The sequence below is a fragment of the Pantherophis guttatus genome, chromosome 1 (assembly GCF_059756535.1).
Source record: "Pantherophis guttatus breed Tessera chromosome 1, ASM5975653v1, whole genome shotgun sequence".
In the NCBI taxonomy this organism is placed as follows: domain Eukaryota; kingdom Metazoa; phylum Chordata; class Lepidosauria; order Squamata; family Colubridae; genus Pantherophis; species Pantherophis guttatus.
This window is the reverse complement of record NC_142063.1, coordinates 242,851,632-242,874,405: the sequence shown is the minus strand read 5'-3', so window position 1 is coordinate 242,874,405 and position 22,774 is coordinate 242,851,632. Positions and strand designations below refer to the sequence as shown.

The window sequence follows — 22,774 nt, the reverse complement described above, 5'->3', positions numbered from 1 at the left end:
GCTTGGTAACCTGTTCATATTTATGACTGGTTGCCAAGTGCCTGCGATCATGTCATCACCATTTGCAATCTTTTCTGGTGGCTTTAATAATTCATCAAAAATATATCAGGGAAGTGAAGAGATCCCTACAGATGAGAATGTGATTAGGAAAATATTAGAATATGCAGAAATGAATAGATTAACACTTGAAATTAAGGAGAAAGAACAAACTAAATACTACACGACATGGGAATTATTTTATCAATGGTTAGAAAATAAAAACAGAAGTTAGAAATAGTGAAATAAAAGAAGAAGATTAATGAAATATAGAAAATATGTCAAGAGAGAAAACACAATTATAATTATTATTATGACTATTAGGATTATTATGTTTAATATTATTATTACTATTATATTCCTATTAGAAGATATGTTAAGAGGGAGAAGTGAATATATTTATTATGTTCAATATTAGTATTGTAAAATTAGAGAATTAATATTAATGCAAGGAATATTGTTGTAAGCTTTGCTTATTACTGCACAAAAATATTTGTACACAGATGACACAAAGTTTAATGGAAGATGGAATTATTATATATATACATATACATATACATATACATATACATATACATATACATGCATACACACACACACACACACACATATCAGGACAATGGATAGCTGTGGAAGGCCAAAATAAAAAATATAGAATGAATTTGTAATAACACAAAAGGGTTTAAAGGCATATGTTAGTTATATACTAATACTTTTCAAATCTGACAGTACTATTGTGTAAAGCCAGTGCATTCCATTTTTAAAACTGGGAAATGAATGGGGGAGGATACATTGGCTTGATAGGTAGGAGGAACAGGTTTAAACTCTAGTGTCTGGGGGGAAGGGCTTGGATCTATCAGACTGAAGTTTTGAATACATATGTGACTTATTGTTTGCCTACAATACAAGTTAATTTAGCAGCATCAAGTCTGTAGACGTTTCTTCTATTAACTAGCTCCTAACTCAGTCTGAGTTTCTAGAAAAATAGAAATGTATAGTTATTCCCAATCTGAAGTCTCACATAGGGGAGGCTATTCAATAAGTAGGTACCATTGCAGAGAAGGCCCATTCCAGATTGGGTACCAGAAAGCAATTAAAGCAGAATGTCTTCCAATGAGTAGAAATATGTGGAAGGATGAAAAGGCTAAATCCATTGTGTTAGGAAAATATGGTTCAAGTTCTTCATGGATTTATATGCTAGAGCAATACATGGAGATCCAACCACATTGGTATGATGTATGTTTACCATAAGACACACAGGTAACCAAAGTTACTATGTAGCTTCTAGCTCCGTGATGGCGAACCTATGGCACGCGTGCCACAGGTGGCACATGGAGCCATATTAGTGGGCACGCCAGCTCAGCTCTGGGGCGCATGCGCGCGCCAGCCAGCTGATTTTCGGGCCTTCTGGGCCCACCAGAAGTAGGGAAACAGGCTGTTTCCTGCCTCTGGAGGGCCTGCGGGGGGGAAGGCCCGTTTTTTTTTCTTACCTGGCTCCAGATCCTCTCTGTGTATCTGGGAACGGCGAAAACAGCCTTTCCCACTTCCTTGGAGGCCCTATGGAGGCTCAAAGGGCCCATTTCCCCACTCCCGGTGGGACAGGAAGTGCCTTTTTTTCCTGTCCCCAGCCTCCAGAGACTCCTAGAGAGGCTCCTACAGACTCCTAGAGAGGTTCTGGAGGCTGGGGACAGCAAAAAATGTCACTTCCTGTCCCACCGGGAATTGGGAAATGGGCTTTTTCAGCCTCCGTAGGGCCTCCAAGGGAGTGGGAAAGGCTGTTTTCGCCGTTCCCAGATACATAGAGAAGATCTGGAACCAGGTAAGAAAGAAAAACGGGCCTACCAGGCCATCATGTGCCAGGAGTGGGGGGGGAGGGGGTTGCGCACACATGTGCGTGGGCACGTGCACGCGCGACCCTCCCCCGCCCCCTCCTCTCCTGGCACGCGATGGCAAAAAGGTTAGCCATCACTGTTCTAGCTAATTTCAATGGCAAACACACAGGGACTTCATTATCAATTTGAGGTTGGATTAGTATGGCCAAGCTATCCTTATTATATAAGCAACATATCTGAAATATAAAGTTGAATAGATAATTGTTGATAATTTCAAATATAAACTTGAATTGATAATTTGTTAGCCAAAATTATCACCTGGGATTCCTGTGATAACGATGAATCCAGGAGCATCATAATTGTAAGCCTTTAGTGGGTATGCAACTCACCCAGAACAGGCAATTCCCTAATCAGCAGATCTGGGGATCACCTACTCATTATGCTTTTGCCCTGTAGAGTTAGTTTCTTCTTCCCCATTTACTTTACTGAAAAATCTTTTTTAACTGCACGCTGTCTCTCTTGAATGCAATCTAATACAGCTTGATATCATCAATCTATTGATGACATCTGCCAATAATACTGTAGTGACTGTATTTATCAACTTTGTATACATACTTAATCCTGACAACATGTTAGTTTCAGAATTCTCTACAATAAGACTGCTTGGAAGCCAATCCATAGTCTCCTAATGCTATTCCGTTACTTGCTTCCCAACAAGGAAGAGTGGAACCACCACATAGAAGAGTTACCAACTCTTAATTCCTGGAGCTAGTCCACAAAGATGATTTATTTCATGATATGATATGAGGGTCCAAGTTGTTGGGGGGCAATATGCTGACTCTGAAAAAGAGAGGGCTGTAAAGCACTGTGAAGCAATATATAAGTCTAAGGGCTATTGCTATCTGAAAAGCCTCAAAGAGATCCCCAAAAAGTTGCATATTAGAGATACTCAAATATTTTGGTTGGTTGAAATCTTCTGCCCTTTTCCCCCTTTAAAGTAGAATTTGGATTAAGGAATGTGAATTTCTGCTCTTCCCGAGATTTATCAAAATCCAAGAAGAATGTTGGCCCTTTTGCATTTTGGCATTTGAGGTACTTCATAGGCTTTACATTGTTTAAAAGGGGAATAGTATTTTATTTTATTTTATTTATTTTAATTTGATTTATATGCCGCCCTTCTCCAGAGACTCAGGGCGGCTTACAATGCTTTAAGCAATAGCCTTCATACTTTTGTATATTTATACAAAGTCAGCTTATTGCCCCCACAAACTGGGTCCTCATTTAACCTACTTTAGAAAGGATGGAAGGCTGAGTCAACCTTGAGCCTGGTGAGATTCGAACTTACAGTAATTGCAGACAGCTAGTGTTAATCACGATGCTGAGCCACCAGGCTCAGCAGACTGTATAACGATCTTCAAAGGCAAATCTGTACTATTATTTCTAACTTTCAGATAAAGTAGCGTAGGGTACAGGGTAGTAGCAAGCACAATATGTCTATAGTTAGTAGCTGTACTGGAGACTTTCAAATTCACAGCTCAGTCTTTCAACCCCAACACTGAGCAGATAATGAGCAGAACTTTCCATCAACTCCTTCAGCTGAGAGCATCAAAAATTTTTCTTGAGAATTGAGTTTTGCTACTTACCTTTGTTACCGTCATCTATGCTGCTGCATCCTCATGTCAAAAAATTTCCCATGGATGTATAATTTAGACTGGATATTCAATTAATAGGCATTGTATGTGTGTGTGTGTGTGTGTAGGTTACATATTTTGGAAAACTTTCTTAGAATTTCCAAATTACTGTTTTTAGAGCATCCTGTCTCATTGCAGAAGAATAAAGAATGGAACAGAATAAGCAAAAAATAAAAAAATAAAAAATCCCACCCTGCTCTGTATCACCCAGCCTAAGAGAAACTACATCCCATTGGATGTTGAGCTTGAAAATGCACAACAAGAAAATAAAGTACATAATTCTTTGCTCTGGTAAAGAATGAAATGAATTTTTTGGAAAGGCAATGCTGGCTTTGTACAATTCAATGCCATAAGAACATAAAGATCAAAATCACTCCCAGGAGGTAATGCAGACTGAATAAGCTAAAGAGTTTATTACTGGCCATTGCCTAGCAATTAAATATGGTAGATTCAAAGTCTACTCAAGGCAAGGATTTCTGCATACCAAGGTATGCAGCATTATAATGCACTCATTAATGGACTGGGTAAATATCAATAATTCATGAAGTCATATTCTGAGCAGAATACAGTATGAAGCTGTGGATCATAAATTATTGTCTGAAACCCCTTTTGGGTGGCAAAGCCTTTAATTTAAAGGAGCGGAGTGTGAAATACCTCTTTCAAGATGCTCTGCCTGATGAATTAAGATGAAAAAGACAAGCCTTCAAAATGAGCTAATTCCAAAGAGCACTTTAATCATGTGCTATTTGGCTGACTGAAATAAAAGAAGAAAAATATTCCCCAACAGCAACCAGAGGAACCCAGGAAATTGTCTTACACTGACTTAGACCTGATTATCTAGGTCCATAGTGTCAAAGCGGATTAGCAACAATGCTCTAGAATTGTAGACAGGGGCCTTTTCAAGTGGAAAAGCCGCAATAACAACAGCAACAACAGTAACAATGCATAATTTTCTAATATGCGCAAGACACTACTGTCAATAATTTAACTAAATTAAGCAAGCAGATCTAATCACAACTGCATATACATGCAAACGACCACCCACTTTGTCCAATCACTATGTCACTTTCTTTCCAGAATACAGATAATTACACTGGAAAAAGAATAAGAAAAGATAACACATAACAGAAATCCTTTTCAGACTGAGACTGAACTTCACCATAGAACATTTATAGATTTTTCACCAAAACGTGAAGAAAACTGAACTCCTTGCCAAAAGCAATATGAAAGGTTCTTGGTTTCAGTCCAAAATTTTGAAATTAAATGATGGCCTTGAAGCCCTAGATTCAATGATCAATACAATTATACTGGAAAGCTATATTTTTATTCATGGTATTTTGTTTTTGATAGACATTATACAACTTCAGGGAGTATGAAACTTTTCTGACAATTGCAGTTATATGTAACGTATTTGATACTAGATCCGTACCAGTCAGGCTTCAAGCCTGGGTACAGCACAGAAACGGCATTGGTCGCATTGGTTGATGATCTTTGGAGGGCTCGGGACAGGGGCTGTTCCTCTGTCCTGGTCCTATTAGACCTCTCAGCGGCTTTTGATACCGTCGACCATGGTATCATGCTGCGCCGGTTGGAGGGGTTAGGAGTAGGGGCACCGTGTTGCGGTGGTTCTCCTCCTTCCTCTCTGACTGTAAGCAGTCTGTGTTGGCAGGGGGGCAGAGGTCGACCTCAAGGCGCCTTGTTTGTGGGGTGCTGCAAGGGTCGGTCCTTTTGCCCCTCCTGTTCAACATTTATGTGAAGCCGCTGGGTGAGATAATCCGTGGTTTTGGGGTGAAGTTCCATCAGTACGCTGATGATACTCAGCTGTACATCTCTACCCCGGACCACCCCAATGATGCCCTTGACGTGATGTCCCGGTGCCTGGAGGCCGTGCGGATCTGGATGGGGAGAAACAGGCTCAGACTCAACCCCTCCAAGACCGAGTTCATCTATGCTACTTTAGATTTTCTGTTTTCATTATTCCCACTATTGCTTTAATTGAGGCACTGAAGTCTACGGATGTTAGAAGAGAACTGCTAAATACTGGAATCTACTTGAGATATTGTGCCTTGAAGAGCCCTGCACGGTCATGATGAACACTCTGGTAATATCTCAAATTGCATCCCAAATGATTATTGGTAATATGCTCTATAATAAAACCTAATAACAATTAGGGTTAGCTTGCCCAAAACTAGTCATATAAAGAGATTAGTCAATAATCTCTTCAAGCACTGACTTATATTCACTGCCAGCAGAAAGAACTCTACAAATATAATACTTCACTAGTCAAACTTGGCATCTGGAGAAAGAGTAAAAAAAAAAACTGCATAACCAGAAATATATTCACAGGGGTCATCTACAATTGCATTTAATTAAAGTTTTCTTTTCCAGAAAATGTTATCTTTATTCTTTATTTTTTTTTAAAAAAAAAAAATCATGCATCTGCTAACATGGTATTTATATTTTTACGCAGCCAAAAATGGAATTTGTTTCCTTAGCATAGATCACATTCTTCCAGTTGAAAAATAAATATATAAAGCTTACAGTACTATTAGCATATCATCCTAGTAATATTTAGATGTTACCTTAACAATATAAATACTATTTACAATAAATAGGACACAATGTTATTACACAGATTGAGTGGCTAACAATCTAGGAAACATCTGTTATCATTGCAACTACAATTATGAATACAAATTAGAAAAGATGTGCAACCTACCCATGGGAGTTCCAACCCCATAACCTTTGGAATCTATCAGGCCTCCAATTTGTGTCAGGTTACAGTTCCGCTGTGTAACAAACTCAATGGTAGTTGACTCCATTAGGAAAGCATAATCAGAAGTGAGTACACGTTGGATACCTTCCTCATTGCCTTTGACAAGCACTGACTGCCTTCTGCTATTCATAAAGGCCCACATTTTTTCATACGTGGCAATTTTTGATTTCTGAAATAGAAATTAACATTAATAAGGACAACATGATTACAATATAATGTCAAGAGCTTCCAATTGTTTGAAACACTATAAATACGCTGGATCAAAGCATAAGAAGCAGAGGATGAAGGATTGCAGAGGAAATCTGCTTTTGATAAAGCTGGGTTAATTGTTTTAACTAGCATAGTTCAGCTAACAGCTGAAAATGTTTTATAAGAATGAAAATATTGTCATTATAAACCAGACTTATATGCAGAACAATATTTTGCTAGGTTCCTTGGAGGAAAAAAGGTAAGATCAATACATTTGCAAATAATAGTTGCAGCTATGTTACTCAACATTTTATTCATGCTTAATAGCAATAGCCCTAGATTTACATACTGTTTCATACAGCACTCTCTAAACAGTTTTCAGAGTCAGCATACTGCCCACAACAATATGAGTCCTCATTCTATTGATCTTGGAAGGATGGAAGGCTGAGTCAAACTTGAGCCAATAAGGAACTAACTCCTGGCATGGGCAGAGTTAGCCTGCAATACTGCATTTTAACCACTGCACCAACACAGTTTAAGCATTCATGAAATAAAGACAGTTTCATGGCTAATTAAATTAAGAAAATATCTACATGGGCAATGCTAACCTGATTATGAAGACATTGCCTGGTCATTATTTTTTGTTGGCTTTATTTTTAAAGGCATTTAAAATCATTTCAAAAATATTCTGATTTCCCTAGAAAACAACTAACAGCATTTTCAGATCTGCATTTTTTTTTTTTTGTAAAAGCATCTCATTTTATAATCCCACCTCTGATGCTGTTTGTAGTTTTGCCTTTTGCGAATTGAAAAATCCTCCGTTTAAAATAGGGGAAACACCAGATAGAATACCATACATAGATGGCTAAGGGGAAGAATATATATATATAAATAGATTAAAAGACTAGACATATAAACATACCTGTGCTAGACTGGGGATTACTATTGTTATCAGAGAAATCTGTAGCAGCTTTCTTCAATTTACTACCTTCAGAAGCACTTTGCATAAATAAACAACCAAAGGGGTGGGGTGGGGGGAGGAAATGATCAACAAAAGGATCCAAAGGTAATTTGTGACAGCCAGGATAGGGTAGTAGTTAAGGTACTAGATTAGGAGCCCAGATTCTAGCAAGGTTCTAATCTTCCTTTAGGCAAGAAACACCTGGGTAACTGTGGGTCAGTCATTCTTTTTCATCTGAATAACATCGATTTACCAACACAAGCTGGAACAGAGGGGTAGATTACATTCCGTAATTTACAATGAAGAGGCTTTCCATGGCCTCCTGCAATGGATTAAAAAAATATCTAATAATACCTTTTTATTCTGACTCCCTTTCTTACTTGCTCCATCCACACACACATACAGAATATATAGCTATATAGCATATAATATATACACTGGAACAAAAGTATCAAATAAATACATGACATAATTGGGGTCCGTTGGCATGGGACCCAAATGGAGGCACTTCAGGCTGGAAGTGGTTGGTGCAGAGAAGGCACCATATCTGCTTGGACCCTTGGGTTTTAGTCTGCATTTAATTGTTGTAATTTTTAAATTGTGTGTGTGTGTCTGTGTGCATACATATATAATTATTTATATATGTATAAATAATTGTGCTAAAATAAACCTCCCCCTGAAAATAAACCCTCCCCGAAAATATTTAAACGCAGAGCTGGAAATCAGGTAAGACGGCAAGAGTAGCCCATCTCGCTCCACGCACCCCAAAATAATAAGACCTCCCCGAAAATAAGGCCAAGTGCTTATTTCGGGGTTCAAAAAATATAAGACAGGGTCTTGTGGGAGGGAGCGTACTGCATCCCTTTCGCCTTTTCAGCTCCAATCCAGGAGCCCTCAAGCAGTCGCATTCACAACAAACCATTTTATACCAAATTTAGGAGAGAGAGAGAGAGAGAAAGAGAGAGAGAGAGAGAGAGAGAGAGAGAGAGAGAGAGAGAGAGGGAGAGGGAGAGAGCGAGCTGATGGTACCCTAGGACATAGTGTCTACCGAAAGAAGACACACACAAATCGATACACACACTCACACCATCATCCTTCGCAAATAAATTCAGTGGCAAAAACCTTAATTATTAAAACTAAAGTCTATTAGATGAGGCACATGTACAAACAGAGCTTCAGACTCTCACAGAGGTATTAATGGCAAATGGGTTCCACGAAAATAAAATTAGAAGTATAATCCGGCAAGGGACATTAGGACAGAGCGAAACCCAAGAAGAAGAACAGAATATGGGAAAAGCTATCCTGCCCTATATAAAAGAGACCACCGATAAAATTAGTAAGATATTACAGAAACACAAAATAAAAACAGTGTTCTGCACAGATAGAAAAATATTGATGATGTTAAGAAACCCCACCGATAAAATTGAACTGGAAAATCAAGGGGTATACGAAGTGCCATGTGCCTCCTGTCAGTCATCTTACATTGGACAGACGAATAGACGAATAGGTGGGCGTTTAGAAGAACACAAAAATGCAGTGAAAAAAGAAGAGCGAACTTCTTCCTTGGTACAACACATGAAGGCCACGGGACATAATATCGACTTCAACAATACTAGAATAGTGATGAAAGAGGAACATCTTAATAAGAGAATAATTAGGGAGGCTATCGAAATTGAAAAGAGGTCACAGAATATGAATAGATGAGATGACGCTTCTAGGTTATCAAATATTTGGAGACCTGCACTGAGGGAAACTCGAGTTTTAACATCAGAGGATAGGCAGAGATTCCAAGAGGCAACCAGTGGTGTTGTAATGCCTGCCAGAGTCCTTCCCTCTTTGCAGATGATAGCTAGCAATAGGGAGAGAGAGAGAACCAAGCCAGAAGATAGGCTGAGATCTCAACAAGCAATCAGCGGTGTTGTGATGCCTACCAGTATCTTTCCTTCTTTGCAGTTGACAGTTAGTAATAAGGAACCAGAGAAAGCTGGGCCTTTAACATGCAGTCAGGCTGCAGCTAGGATAATGAAGCAGGAGAAAAAATTGCTGCCCTCTAATCAGGACACAGAGTTGCAGGCTAACCAGCATACGTCAGCAGCAGCGAACATAGAAAGGCGACAACTCCGATCTCGCAGCATACCCACAGCTTCTAAACTGAAAATAGGGTCCGATGATGACAAGTTAGAGAGCTTGTCGAAACGTTGCCAAAAAGAAAACTTTTCAAGTGTTGGTTAGGATTTTAGCCAGAGTTTCAAAAGACCTTACAAAGTGTTTTGTTGGGATTTTGGAGGATCTTAAACTGGGATTTTAGCCAGGATTTTAAGCATTTCAACTAACAGACTTTTAATGACGCGGGGAAACACCTGAGATTTTAACTTTTTACATATATGTGTGTGTGTGTGTGTGTGTGTGTGTAATTTATTTTTATTGCATTGTAAACTAGCCACAGTGAGAAAAGTGGTTTATAAATTTAATAAATATAAATAATATAAAGCATACATGGGGCTTTGATGCATGTGATAATAAAATGAATAGTGGCATTACAGTATTTTCTTCTTTTACAGAATTTCAGGCGAAAGGGTGTATGTTAAACCTCAATGTTCCTTTTACATGGATTTGCATTATTTGCATCCAGTCAATTTGGATTCAACACTAATGTAAATTATGTGAATCTATTTTGGATGAAATGGAAATTTTGTCCCTTATTGGGGAATGATGCTCAGATGAAAATTTGCATTGCACTCTTAGTTCACTAAGCTGAGGTTCATTAAATCTATCTTGGTAATGTCACATGCATGTCAATCTTGTGATTTGATAAACTTCTTCAGAAGCAATGTTTGCCATTTTACAATGACAATGATAACACATTATTAATTTTAACATAATATAAACAAGCAAGGGAATCAACCTGATTGTAAGGTAAACTAGCCACACACAAAGTTAACTCATCCCCAAAAGCAAAACATATATCTAGCGGGTAAACTTCTCTCTTCCCTAATGTGCTAAGGTTCACTTTATATATCATTACTATTCTTTCCCTCAAATAGGAAATAAGCCTAAAATTGACAGTACTGATTCTTCTAAAGCTGACTTGATTGGCACCTGTAGCTTCTGTCTCTGAGAAGAATTAGTGGTATGTGTGGGATTTTTTTTTAAGAAAAGACATTTATTCTGAATAAGGATAACTTAGCATCCTTGCTGAGATACAGTTCAAGACTTATTTCAATTTGCCCAGGGAACTCTGCAAATCTATCATTCAAAACCCAATAGCAATGAAAACAGAATTTTATATCCATCACTAAGATAGTGTCAAGATACGATACATTATTGATTGAAGGGGCATTTCAATAAGAGAGCATGGAAAAAGAATGGAATATAATGAATAGGGATCTCTCATACACAAACAAGGGTATATTGTATGAATTTCAATCTGAGAGCAAACTATCTTTGCATTCATTCTGTATCAATATAACTACATAGCAGCGGAAAATACACTTGAGTCTCAAATACTAGGTTCACTGGGAAACAACATGATTTCATCATGCAGAATAGAGTGGGGGGGAACCCTAAGTAATAAATTAATGTATTAAAAGAAATGGAGAATTTCTCCATCAACACTCATCAGCATCTTCCTCTTTTTCTGTCGCAGCTGCAACTTAACTGTACATGACTCTGTTTATTTTTCAGTGACAGTAACAAAGAAGAGAATAAATTGACTGAAGAATTTATAGCAGGTTTATAGCTCAGTGGTAACAATTACATAACAACAGATGTCTTCAAGCTGCATGCTACAATGTCAAAGATCTCAACAGTTGTATTCTTTTTTTAAATAATAACGTTCTAGTCCTCACCATTATATTGCTGACAAGATTTGACTATGTGACAAGATTAATTATAAAGAAGTTAATGTTTGATTTATCTTAAGTATACATTGAAATTGCTAATAAGTGGAATATAGTGGCATTTAATTATTAGGACAAAAGACTTGTTACCTTTGAAAGACTTGGCAAACTCTAAGAGCCTAATAGAAGATTAATACACTTAGCTTAAAAAAAACCCAGTATATTACAAAATAGGAATAATTGACATATATACATTTTTATTATTTTTTAAAAAAATGGGACATCAAACATAGACTAAAAAGGAAAATATTAACTGTGCTTTTTAAAATACTTGTTTTCACCAACTGTCTTTTAGAAAAAAAATAGGGAGCTGAATTACCTATTTCTGAAAATTGCATATTTGAGATGCTATATAGCATCAGTAAAAAAAGGAGGGGAAAAGAGAAACAAAGGATTTATCTCCACACTGCTCTCTTAATTTGGATCATCCCATCAACACAACTGCTGTTTTTGTATGGGTATGAAAGACAGATTGAACAGATGTGCTATAATTTAATTATTTTCAGTGTTTTTATTTCTTTTTGTTCTAAAACAAAATGCCAGGACACATATCTTTTATCTCTCCTTCCCACTAAATGGGAAATGAGAAAATATTGCCCAGTGGAAAATCAGAGTATTACCATGATTTTCAGATAATGATGATCATGGTAGTGATGGTGATGACAATGATGATGAAGTAACACTACTACTACTACTACTACTACTAGTAGTAGTAGTTATAGTGGAGGAGGAGGAGGAGGAAGAAGGAGAAGGAGAAATAGAATCACCAATTAGTTATTTTATCAAATTTGCCAAGATAGGTGAGAATATACTTCAAAATAGCAACCGTATAAAACATGTTGTGAATTTGTAAAGGATTGCCAACTGAGATATGATTATCAGAAAGTAGAAAATGGAATACAGGGGTAATCTCCATTAGAGTAAACTTGTTTTAGGGGTCTATTGTAAATTATGGTGTTGAACTGGTACAGTAAAACCTTAAAGGCACTAGTAAAACAATAGAGGGATTGGAACCATTTTAGTACACCATATAGGCTGTTGCACAATCTGAATAAATACCAATTACAAATGCTGAAGATGTCAGAAACATATTTATACTAAAGAAAAGGATCCCTTAAATAATTCAATGACATGTCAGAAAACCAAGAGGATCCTGAACAAAAGTAGATATACAACATGAATATGCATAAGTGCTCATAAATGAACAGAATGTGAGCTATTGTGCACAGATCAATGTTCAAATTATAATAGTACATGCATTCTACTATAGAATATACCAGCATTCTATTGATATCCACATGACCAGAAGTTGGAGAAAGAGTAGCAAAGCAAAGTGTAATAATGCTACCCAGTGCTACGTGTATAGCACAGATTGCACTACAGGGGTCCACAGGTAGACAATAAGATATTTTCTAAGAATTCTGGACACAGATTGTCTCCAGTCTAGACAATTTGACTAATTTCAAGACAAATAGCAATTCTGAAGGATACCCATCAAGTTGTCAAATCCTATACAAATACCAATGCATCTAAGTATGTATCTTTCCAGGTATATGAGAGCAAGACTTCTCAACTTTCATATAATTTTACATTTGATAACACTTTTTTTAAATAAAAGAGGGACATAATTGCGTCTGTTATTTCTTATTTCTTATAATATGTAATTATTTCTTCAATATGCAAACCTAGCAAATTCACAGAGATTAACTGTAATTGTTTGGGATTGGACAGATTAAATTGCCTTCTTCTATACAAGCTTCAACAGCAAAGTCTTCCATTTATGGGAGCGAGGGAGAGAGGGAGGGAGAGAAGGAAATTCTTTTGTTCCCATTAGTGACATAACTGAGTGTTTATCTTATGGGACAAGAAATACAACTAATATTCTAAATTTATATCTGGAAAGACATATTGAATTATCAAGGTGCAGTCTCTCAAAAGGAAATAACAATGAGGAACTATAGGCATTTGAGTTCTAAATATAAGCCAATGTCCTATTCAACTGTCTGTAAACGGACTCACATAAAACTTTTGTGGGGAAATGAATATATCCATTTTCTAAGTAAATACTGAGTTTCAAAAAGGTTAAAAATTCTAACTGCCTTGCCTACTCCCACAGCAATCTCCATTCCTGCCCTGCTCTTCCCTTTAGTTATTGGCAAGATGGACATTTGCCACAGTTTCCCCACCACCACCTTATTTTCTACCTTCAGCTACCTTGTTTTTTGGCGATTTTTGTGATTTTTATTTTTATACAAACAACACATCTATAGTCAGAGGCTGTAATTTACAGTATATTTTATTGTAATTCAAGCATCCACACATAAAAGTTCCAATGAAGTGACTTATAGGGTCCGTTGGTGTGCATAATTTTATTTTACCTAAAATCAGATCTCACTAGGAATAATCTGCTCTACTTGAAATATTAACCATAAAAGAAACCTGGTGGTAACAGACCTTAAGCTTATTTTCTCATTCTTATTCAAGAGATAATGTGGCATTTTAAAATTATGATTTATGACATTTCATGCGAAAGAGATGAGGCAGTAATGATTCTGAAACCCCAAAGACACTCTGGACTAGCAAGACAATTAGAGGTTAAAGAAGTCAAACAGTTCACTACCTGATGCCTGAAGACGAAAGATATTGCAATGGCATGCAGAAGAGAGAGTGCTTCTAGCTTATTCAGCACTCATAAATTAAAGATCACTAGAAGATATGTGTGTCAGACATCACGAATGTAAACATAATGAAAACATTGAGTCATCCCAAATCTGGGTGAATCTAGAAAAGCTGAAGATATAAGGCAACATCCTTAAAATTATTTCTCTAATTCTAGTGAGGAAAAGAATGTACAAAGTGTTAATTTATGCATGATGACATACATTAGACATGAATTCCATGTATTATGACCAAAATTAATGAAATAGTTGAGCACTAAACACTTGAAAACTATACAGCAAAGCAAAACAAAACTACCCTATCTACAGATAGTCCTCAACTTAGCAGCAGTTCATTTAGTGATGGTTCAAAGTTACAACGGCATTGAAAAAAGTAACTTACAATCATTTTTCACACTTACAACCATTGCAGCATTCCCCATGATCACATGATCAAAATTCAGATGCTTGGCAACTAACTCATATTAACGACGGTTGAAGTGTCCCAGGGTCACATGATCACCTGTTGCAACCTTCTGATAAACAAAGTCAAAGGGATGACAGATTCACTTAACAATTGTGTTACTAACTTAACAACTGCAGTGATTCCCTCAATTGTGTCAAGAAAGGTCATAAAATGGGGCAAAACTCACGTAACAAATATTTCATTTAACAACAACAATTTTGTGCTCAGTTGTGGTTGTAAGTCAAGGACTACCTATATTTTGATGTGGGGGAGATTTTTTAAAAATGCCATGCATGAACAAGGAGTGATCTTGTTATCAAGCTCCATATTCCTTAGTAAATACATAAATCAAATTGAAGACTGTTTTCCTTTGATTGGATATCAAAATTTTCATTCTAAATCAAAATCCCAAACAATGATCATGAACTCTCAACAAATCCCCACCCACTATTATCTATTATTTCTTTCGATCTTTTGGACAATTAGTATTGACTATGATAAAAAGACATTTCTAATTTTCCTAATCCTGTACCTCTCATGTACTGCATTTGGACTGGACACTTCTACTATTTGCTGATTTCAATTTTACTAATAGTATGAAAATATGCAGAAAAAAAGCTATCATAAGAAGAACAGTGCATCAAGGTCTATACAAAAACATACTTTAAGGATATAACATAATATTTTAACATTTTCTTTGAAACACCCTCTCACATACAGAACATTTCATTAGGCATAAAGCCAATTCACCGATATTTTTTTTCTTGAGGTAGTAAAGTTTGTACACTTCACTTCTACAAACTATGTTTCTATGGGCAGCTCCTGAGAAAAACTTCAAATATTATGACATTAAAGATATGCTAATTCCTGCCAAAACATTTAAACCGTAGCCATTTGGAACCAAAAGGATTTGTGTTCTGACCTAGGCTTCCTGATATAGTAAAAAGCACACAATTAGTCCCAAAACCCCTTTTTTTATTTTAACAGCTGTGAATTCCTTTCATTCACCAATAGTCCAACAGAAGTCTGCCACAGTCCTTCAGATAAGGCTGATAAACACCCACTTTTATCTTCTTTGACATGCTGCCAAAGACCTAATTGGCAATTATCTTGGCAAGGCCACATGGAAACAGAGAGTCAAAAACGGAGCTTCAAAGTACAAACCAACACCATCCACAACATTGCTTCCTACAAAGGCCCACGTGCCTTTGCTCTTCCTTTATGTCTTATGGGAGGGCCAATCATCTCCAAACCTTACTCCCGAGGCGTCCCTTTTGTTTTAACTGTTCTTGCCTTCTGGCAGCTCTGTGCATGCGCGCACTAGGAACAGGCTCCCCCTGTTCCTCTGCCTCACTGATGTCTGACTCTGGAGGCTCCGGAGTCTGCACATAACTCCCATATGGCCCTGGCCCCATCTCTGCCTCCGACGCAGAGCCCTCATCAGAGCTTCCCCAGACTCCAGGACTGGCCCATGTTCCTCCCCAGCTTCCCCACTATCCGACTCTGCTGCCAGCTCTGCAGGCTGCTGGCGAACCACAACAATTTGGTTCCCAGTAAACATGTCTAAGATTGAATTTCTAGAAATTAGTGATTTGTATGTTTGGAAGAATTTGCCCATTTGTTATTGCTTTAAAAAAATTGTCTTTTTCTTGCCTCAGTGTTGTTTTGGGAAGTGTACATACATTTAGCTATAATACATCCTGTAAAACTCTAAACTAAGATACAATCACTTTTACCTGGATTCTTAATGCATAATAGAGTCAATTCACTATTCCCTAATATAATTCATAGCTAAGAACCAGAGCATGGTGGCTCTCATGCTTAGGATGCTGGGTTGGTTAGCAAACCTTTGTTCAAGACCTGAGTGTTTCCCTCAGGTAGGGTGAATTCACATCCTTTGCTCCAGCTCCTGCCAATGGCAATGAAACGAACTCTCAACTGGGCGTTCCCCAGGCCATGGTGAGTCACCAGCTAAATCTTTCAATCTGGAAGTGCTTCTGATATGAGTGCAAATCTAAGAACAATCATGCACTGACCGGCTACTGCAGCTACTGCAGAGGTGTTAAACTCGCGTTGTCATGGCATCATCACATGTTGTATCATGACTTTTTTCCCCTTCACTAAACCGGGCGTGGGTGTGGCCAGCACATGACGCATCCAGCCCACAGGCCATAAGTTTGACAGCCCTGAGTTACTGTGATCAACATTAGAAGAGGCCATGTTGCCTTCAGGTGCTTCTAAGAGCTTTTACAAACCACTCATTTTATTACTGAGGGTGAAATTCCTATTGGAGAATGGATAGGGTTTTGGTTAGCAGGTCTTGGTACATTTCTATAACTTGCAGCTCAGCTTTACAAAACAAAACGAAAAGCAAAAAGAAAAATTGACTTATGGCCAGAATTGAGACCAGAATTTCCATTGCTAAGCAATGGGGTTGTTAAACGAATGTCTCCCATTTTACAACCTATTTTTGCCATTGGTGTTTTTATTTATTTATTTGTTTAAATTTCTATACCGCCCTTCTCCAATGTAGGACTCAGGGCGGTGAACAGCCAAAGTAAAAACAAGACATACATACAAACATACAAAGTCTAAAAACTGTTTAAAATAATTAAATAATTTTGGCCGTGATTAAAACATTCCAATTTAAAATCCATTTAAAATTTGACTCAAGCCAGCCCAGCTAGTTGGAATAAATGGGTTTTCAGGGCCCGACGAAAAATCCGGAGGTCTGTTATTGTACGTAGCTCTGGGGGGAGGTTGTTCCAGAGGGCGGGCGCCGCCACAGAGAAGGCTCTCCCCCTGGGGGTCGCCAGCCGACATTGTCTGGCGGACGGCACCCTGAGGAGGCCCACTCTGTGGGAGCGTACTGGCCGGTGGGAGGCTATTGGTGGCAGAAGGCGGTCTCGTAAGTACCCCGGCCCTAAGCCATGGAGCGCTTTAAAGGTGGTCACCAACACCTTGAAGCGCACCCGGAAGACCACCGGGAGCCAGTGCAGCTCGCGCAGGAGAGGTGTCACGTGGGAGCGCCTCGTCGCCCCCAAAATCCCCCGCGCGGCCGCATTCTGGACCAGCTGGAGCCTCCGGGTGCACCCCAGGGGGAGCCCCATGTAGAGAGCATTGCAGTAGTCCAGGCGGGAAGTGACGAGTGCCTGAGTGACTGTGCGTAGGGAGTCCCGATCTAGAAAGGGGCGCAACTGGCGTATCAGGCGAACCTGATAAAAAGCCCCCCTGGCCACGGCCGCCAAATGATCTTCTAACGACAGCCGTGCGTCCAGGAGGACGCCCAAGTTACGAGCCCTCTCCGTGGGGGCGAGTGATTCGCCTCCAATAGCCAGCGATGGCGTCAGCTGGCTATATCGGGACGCCGGAAGCCACAGCCACTCGGTCTTGGAGGGGTTGAGTTGGAGCCTGTTTCTCCCCATCCAGGCCCGCACGGCCTCCAGGCACTGGGACATCACTTTAAGGGCATCATTGGGGTGGCCTGGGGTGGAGATGTACAGCTGGGTGTCATCAGCGTACTGATGGAACTCCACCCCGAAGCCACGGATGATCTCACCCAGCGGCTTTACATAAATGTTGAACAGAAGGGGCGAGAGGACCGACCCTTGTGGCACCCCACAAGCAAGGTGCCTCGGGGTCGACCGCTGCCCCCCTGTCAACACAGATTGCGACCGGTCAGAGAGGTAGGAGGAGAACCACCGCAAAATGGTGCCTCCCACCCCCAACCCCGCCAACCGGTGCAACATGATACCATGGTCGATGGTATCAAAAGCCGCTGAGAGGTCTAACAGGACCAGGATAGAGGAGCAACCCCTATCCCGGGCCCTCCAGAGATCATCCACCAATGCGACCAATGCCGTTTCCGTGCTGTGCCCAGGCCGGAAGCCGGACTGGAGCGGGTCTAGATAGACAGCTTCATCCAGGTACCGGGGAAGCTGTTGCGCCACCACACTCTCAACAACCTTCGCAATGAAGCGAAGGTTGGAGACTGGACGATAGTTAGCCAAAACAGCCGGATCCAGAGAAGGCTTCTTGAGGAGGGGCCTCACCACTGCTTCTTTCAAAGCGGCCGGCAGGACCCCCTCACTCAAAGAAGCGTTAACAATCTTCTGGAGCCAGCCTCGTGTCACCTCCCGGGAAGCCAGTACCAACCAGGAGGGACACGGGTCCAATAAACATGTGGTCGCGTTCAGCCGTCCCAGGACCCTGTCCATGTCCTCGGGAGCCACAGGATCAAACTCCCCCCAGATAACACTCTCAAGACCTGCCTCAGTCATCCCGTCTGGACATACCCAGTCAGAGGCCAGCCCTTCCCGAATCTGAGCGATTTTGTCATACAGATACTGCACAAAATCCTCAGCTCGACCCTGCAAGGGGTCATCCCGCACTTCCAGATGGAGGAGGGAGCGGGTCACCCTAAACAGGGCGGCCGGGCGATTATCTGATGACGCGATAAGAGCGGCAAAATAGCTAGTTTTCGCCGCTTTTATCGCCACTAGGTAGGTCTTAATATGAGACCTCACCAGTGTTCGGTCAGGTTCGGAGCGGCTGGTCCTCCAACTACTCTCCAGGCGTCTTTTCCGGCGCTTCATCTCCCTAAGCTCCTCGGAGAACCAAGGAGCTAGGTGAGTTCGGTGCCGGGTCAGAGGCCGCAAAGGCACGACTCGGTCCAAGGCCCCGGCAGCCGCACTATCCCAGGCGGCCACCAGGTCTTCAGCCGAGTCATGAGCCAGAATCTCAGGAAATGGCCCAAGCTCCATCTGGAACCTATCAGGGTCCATCAGGCGCCTGGGGCGGAACCACCTGGTCGGTCCCGCCTCCCTGCGGCAGGGTGCAGCGGTTAGAAAGTCCAGTCGAAGGAGCGAGTGGTCAGACCATGACAAGGGTTCGATGGCTATATCCCCTATATCAAGGCCACTCAACCACTGACCAGAGACAAAAACTAGATCCAGAGTGTGTCCTCCTGTGTGAGTGGGGTCATGAATTAACTGAGTAAGGTCCATGGCCGTCATGGAAGCCATGAACTCTCGAGCCACCTCAGACGTTTCACCGATAGATGGCAGGTTGAAATCCCCCATGATGGCAATTCTGGGGGTGCCCACCGCCACCTCGGCTATAACGTTAAGGAGCTCGGGCAGGGCCGTTGCCACGTGGCAGGGAGCCAGGTACGTGACCAACAGGCCCATCTGTACTCCACGACCCCACTTCACAAAGAGGGACTCACATCCGGCTATCTGTGGAACAGTGGTCTCCCTTGGATCCAGACCTTCCTTTATAATAACCGCCACCCCCCCGCCCCTGCCCTGAGCCCTCGGCTGATGAAATGCTCGGAAGCCTGGTGGGCATATATCCACGAGGGGCACTCCCCCCTCCTGGCCCAACCAGGTCTCCGTAATACCCGCCAGGTCCGCCTCCCCCTCCTGAATAAGATCGTGAATGAGGGGGGCTTTATTAACAACGGACCTGGCGTTGCACAACATCAGCCGGAGGCTCTGGCCCTGAGAATCTGGACAACCTGGGGAACAAGAAAAGCATTGGGGACCGGAATGCGCAATCGCTCTAAGATAGCGAGTGCGCATTCCCCGCACATGATGTGGTCCCCAGCTTCCGCCATATCTGCCCCTCCCACTCACTGTGCTGATGGAACAGCCCTCTTCAAATCGAACTCCAACCCCCTCCCCGACCTCCGGTTCTACGTCCCTAATGTCGCAGCCCTTCGCTAAGGCTGGTCTTGAACCCGGTGGATTTCCCCCAGAACCCACCCTAATCCCCCCCGAACCCCTTAAAATTTTTGTTAAAAACTCACTAAAAAACCCACTTAAAAAACCCCTCAAACTCTTCTTAGCCGCATGCCATCTCTCGGGGCTCCAACGCCCGTCATCAAGATAGGCCCTCGATAACGAAGAGGGCCAGACCTGCGAGAGGGGGGAGTCTCGCAGGGCACGAAGGTCATTCACCGAGTACATCAAACATCAAAGGGAGGTGATAGTCCATGGCCAATAACCAGGGGCCAATTTGATGTTATCACAGTCAGAAGGAGTGAAATGCCAGGCTTCAATAGAGTTCCAGTGGAGCATGTGAGACCTCAGTGCCCTCTCACGGCAATGGCGGGAGTAAAATGCTGTTTCGGTCCGGCAAAGGGTGACCCAGCCCTCCTCTCACGGGGGCTGGTCAACCACGATCGTCCAAAAAGCCGGAGATGAGACAGCCGCTATAGACCCACTCCACCAAGACTTGAATCCCCAGATGTAAACCTCCATTCAACGGAGGGGAAGAATGGGGTCAGGTCAGTCCACATAATCCAGACAGGCTCAGACAGCGGAGATCATAATCGTCATTACCTCCGGGGAGGTCAAGATGGCATCTAGACCCAGAGATGATTGTTCAGCAGGCATACACGGCATGGCATCACCACATTCAGGGGGATGGGGGTGAAAAAGGAGAGCAAAGGCAACAAATGCCATAGGGGGGAAACCCCTCAGTCATAGTCCAGCTCTCCCCAACCCCTCCCGGATCTTCCTTGGGACCATGCTGCTTGCCTCGTCCAGCCTCGCCCAGCCTCCATAAATCCTCATGGAGGCCTCTGGGATGACCAAGGGGCCGGATAACGCCCCACGGTCGCCCAGGAGCTCCAACAAAGCAGGCCAGCAACTGCCAACCTCTCCGACGCTCCCACGCTCCAAACTGTGGCAGCTTCTTCCCTGACCCGGCAGCCGCCATTTCCACACCGCCAGCACCGCCGCCGCCGCCGCCGCCAGCCTCCCCGCCCTCACCTCGCCCCCCCCTCCGCCCCTAATACATGTCCAGGGCAGATTGGGCTGGCGAGGATCCCGGCGGGGGTGCTGCACCGCCACCACCGCCGCGGCGCTGACGCCGTCATCCTGGCTCTGCTATCTTCGCCAGGAGAGTCTGCTGCCGCCCCTCCTCCTTCGGGCCGCTCTCGCCGTCCTACGGTCTCCGCGAGCCTCAAGGACACTCGCAGAAGCCGGAGACCCCTCAACGGAGAGCCCCAACACTCCTCCAGCTGGGCCAGGGCTGCAACGATCGAAATTCAGCCCTCCAAAGGCCCCCTGGAGCCATAATCGCCCCCCAGGATCACCGGGATCACAGGCAAGTCGCCATCTTGCGCATGCGCAGAAGAGCCATTTTCCAGAGCCATTTGTTAAGCGACTCACTGCAGTCATATGGCCATTAAGCAAATCCGGCTTCCCCCCATTTGTTTGTTGGAAGCTGGCTGGGAAATTTGTATTCTGGGATGCTGTGACTGTTACATGCCAGTTGCCAAGCACTGGAATTTTGATTATGACTGTGGAGATGCTACAACCGTTTTAAGTGCAAGGACCAGTTATTTCAGTGCTGTTATAACTTTGAACAGTTGGTAAACAAATGTTTGTAAGTCGAGGACTACCAATAACAGCATCAAGTCAGCAAGTGGTCCCCCAGAAGTACAAGATATAACTTAATGCTATCTTGATTCTAAACCTCTATATTTCTACGCCCACGTGGAAAAACGGCAGAAACTTGTAGCACACTGCATGTTTCTAGTATGCTAGTCAGGTGCATCACATGTTGAATATTCATTTATGAGTATATATGAGCAAGCATATATGTTTGAAGTTTATTGCTATACATTTTATGGGAGATCATGTAGTACCAAAACATGAATGTATCCACGTCAGTAACATTTTCAGATAATACTTATTTTTGTCAATTAAAAAAATATGATGAAAGGAACCTGAATCTCATTTTTAAGCCAACAATAACTATAGTGTCGTTCTTTATATGCAGTTTTCAAGGATAATGATCAAAGATGATCTGGTTGGTCTTCACCACCACATATTTCCCCCCCACACTTTTTTTTTTTTAAAAAAAATCAGAACTGCTGAGGATTTAAGTGAATCGGTCGATTTTGCAGTGTCGGCACAAAACTGATATAAAAACACAGTTCATACCATGTTCTCTCTTTTGTAATGGCAGTTTTCATGGTCCATAGAGCAAAGATGAAGAAAGGTAGGAAAGGAGCACCTGCCAAGAAAGGTGTCTCACAGAATGAAGAATGAAGTGCCGGGCAAAATAAATCCTGCTAAGCAGCCAACTGTACTGCCAAAAAAAAAAAAGTGAGGAGAGAGGGATGAAGGATGGTTGGCTTTAAAAAGCAGAAGATAATTAGATTAAGTTCAAGATGTATTTATTTTGTTACTGATGTGGATAAGATAACCCTAATGAATTGATGGTTAATTCTAGATTACTCTATTACCTTAGGG

At 41.6% G+C, this 22,774-nt stretch overlaps 1 protein-coding gene across 3 annotated transcripts in view; it reads right to left on the bottom strand.

Moving 5' to 3' along the window:
* The window catches only part of GRIK2 (glutamate ionotropic receptor kainate type subunit 2), a 522,039-nt gene that overhangs the window by 23,106 nt on the left and 476,159 nt on the right, over positions 1–22,774 (bottom strand). For all 3 annotated transcript variants that reach the window (XM_087882606.1, XM_034409067.3, XM_087882605.1), the window contains one exon: positions 6,279–6,504. In XM_087882606.1, coding sequence (XP_087738732.1) covers positions 6,279–6,504 — 226 coding nt within the window. The remainder of the gene's footprint in view (positions 1–6,278; positions 6,505–22,774) is intronic.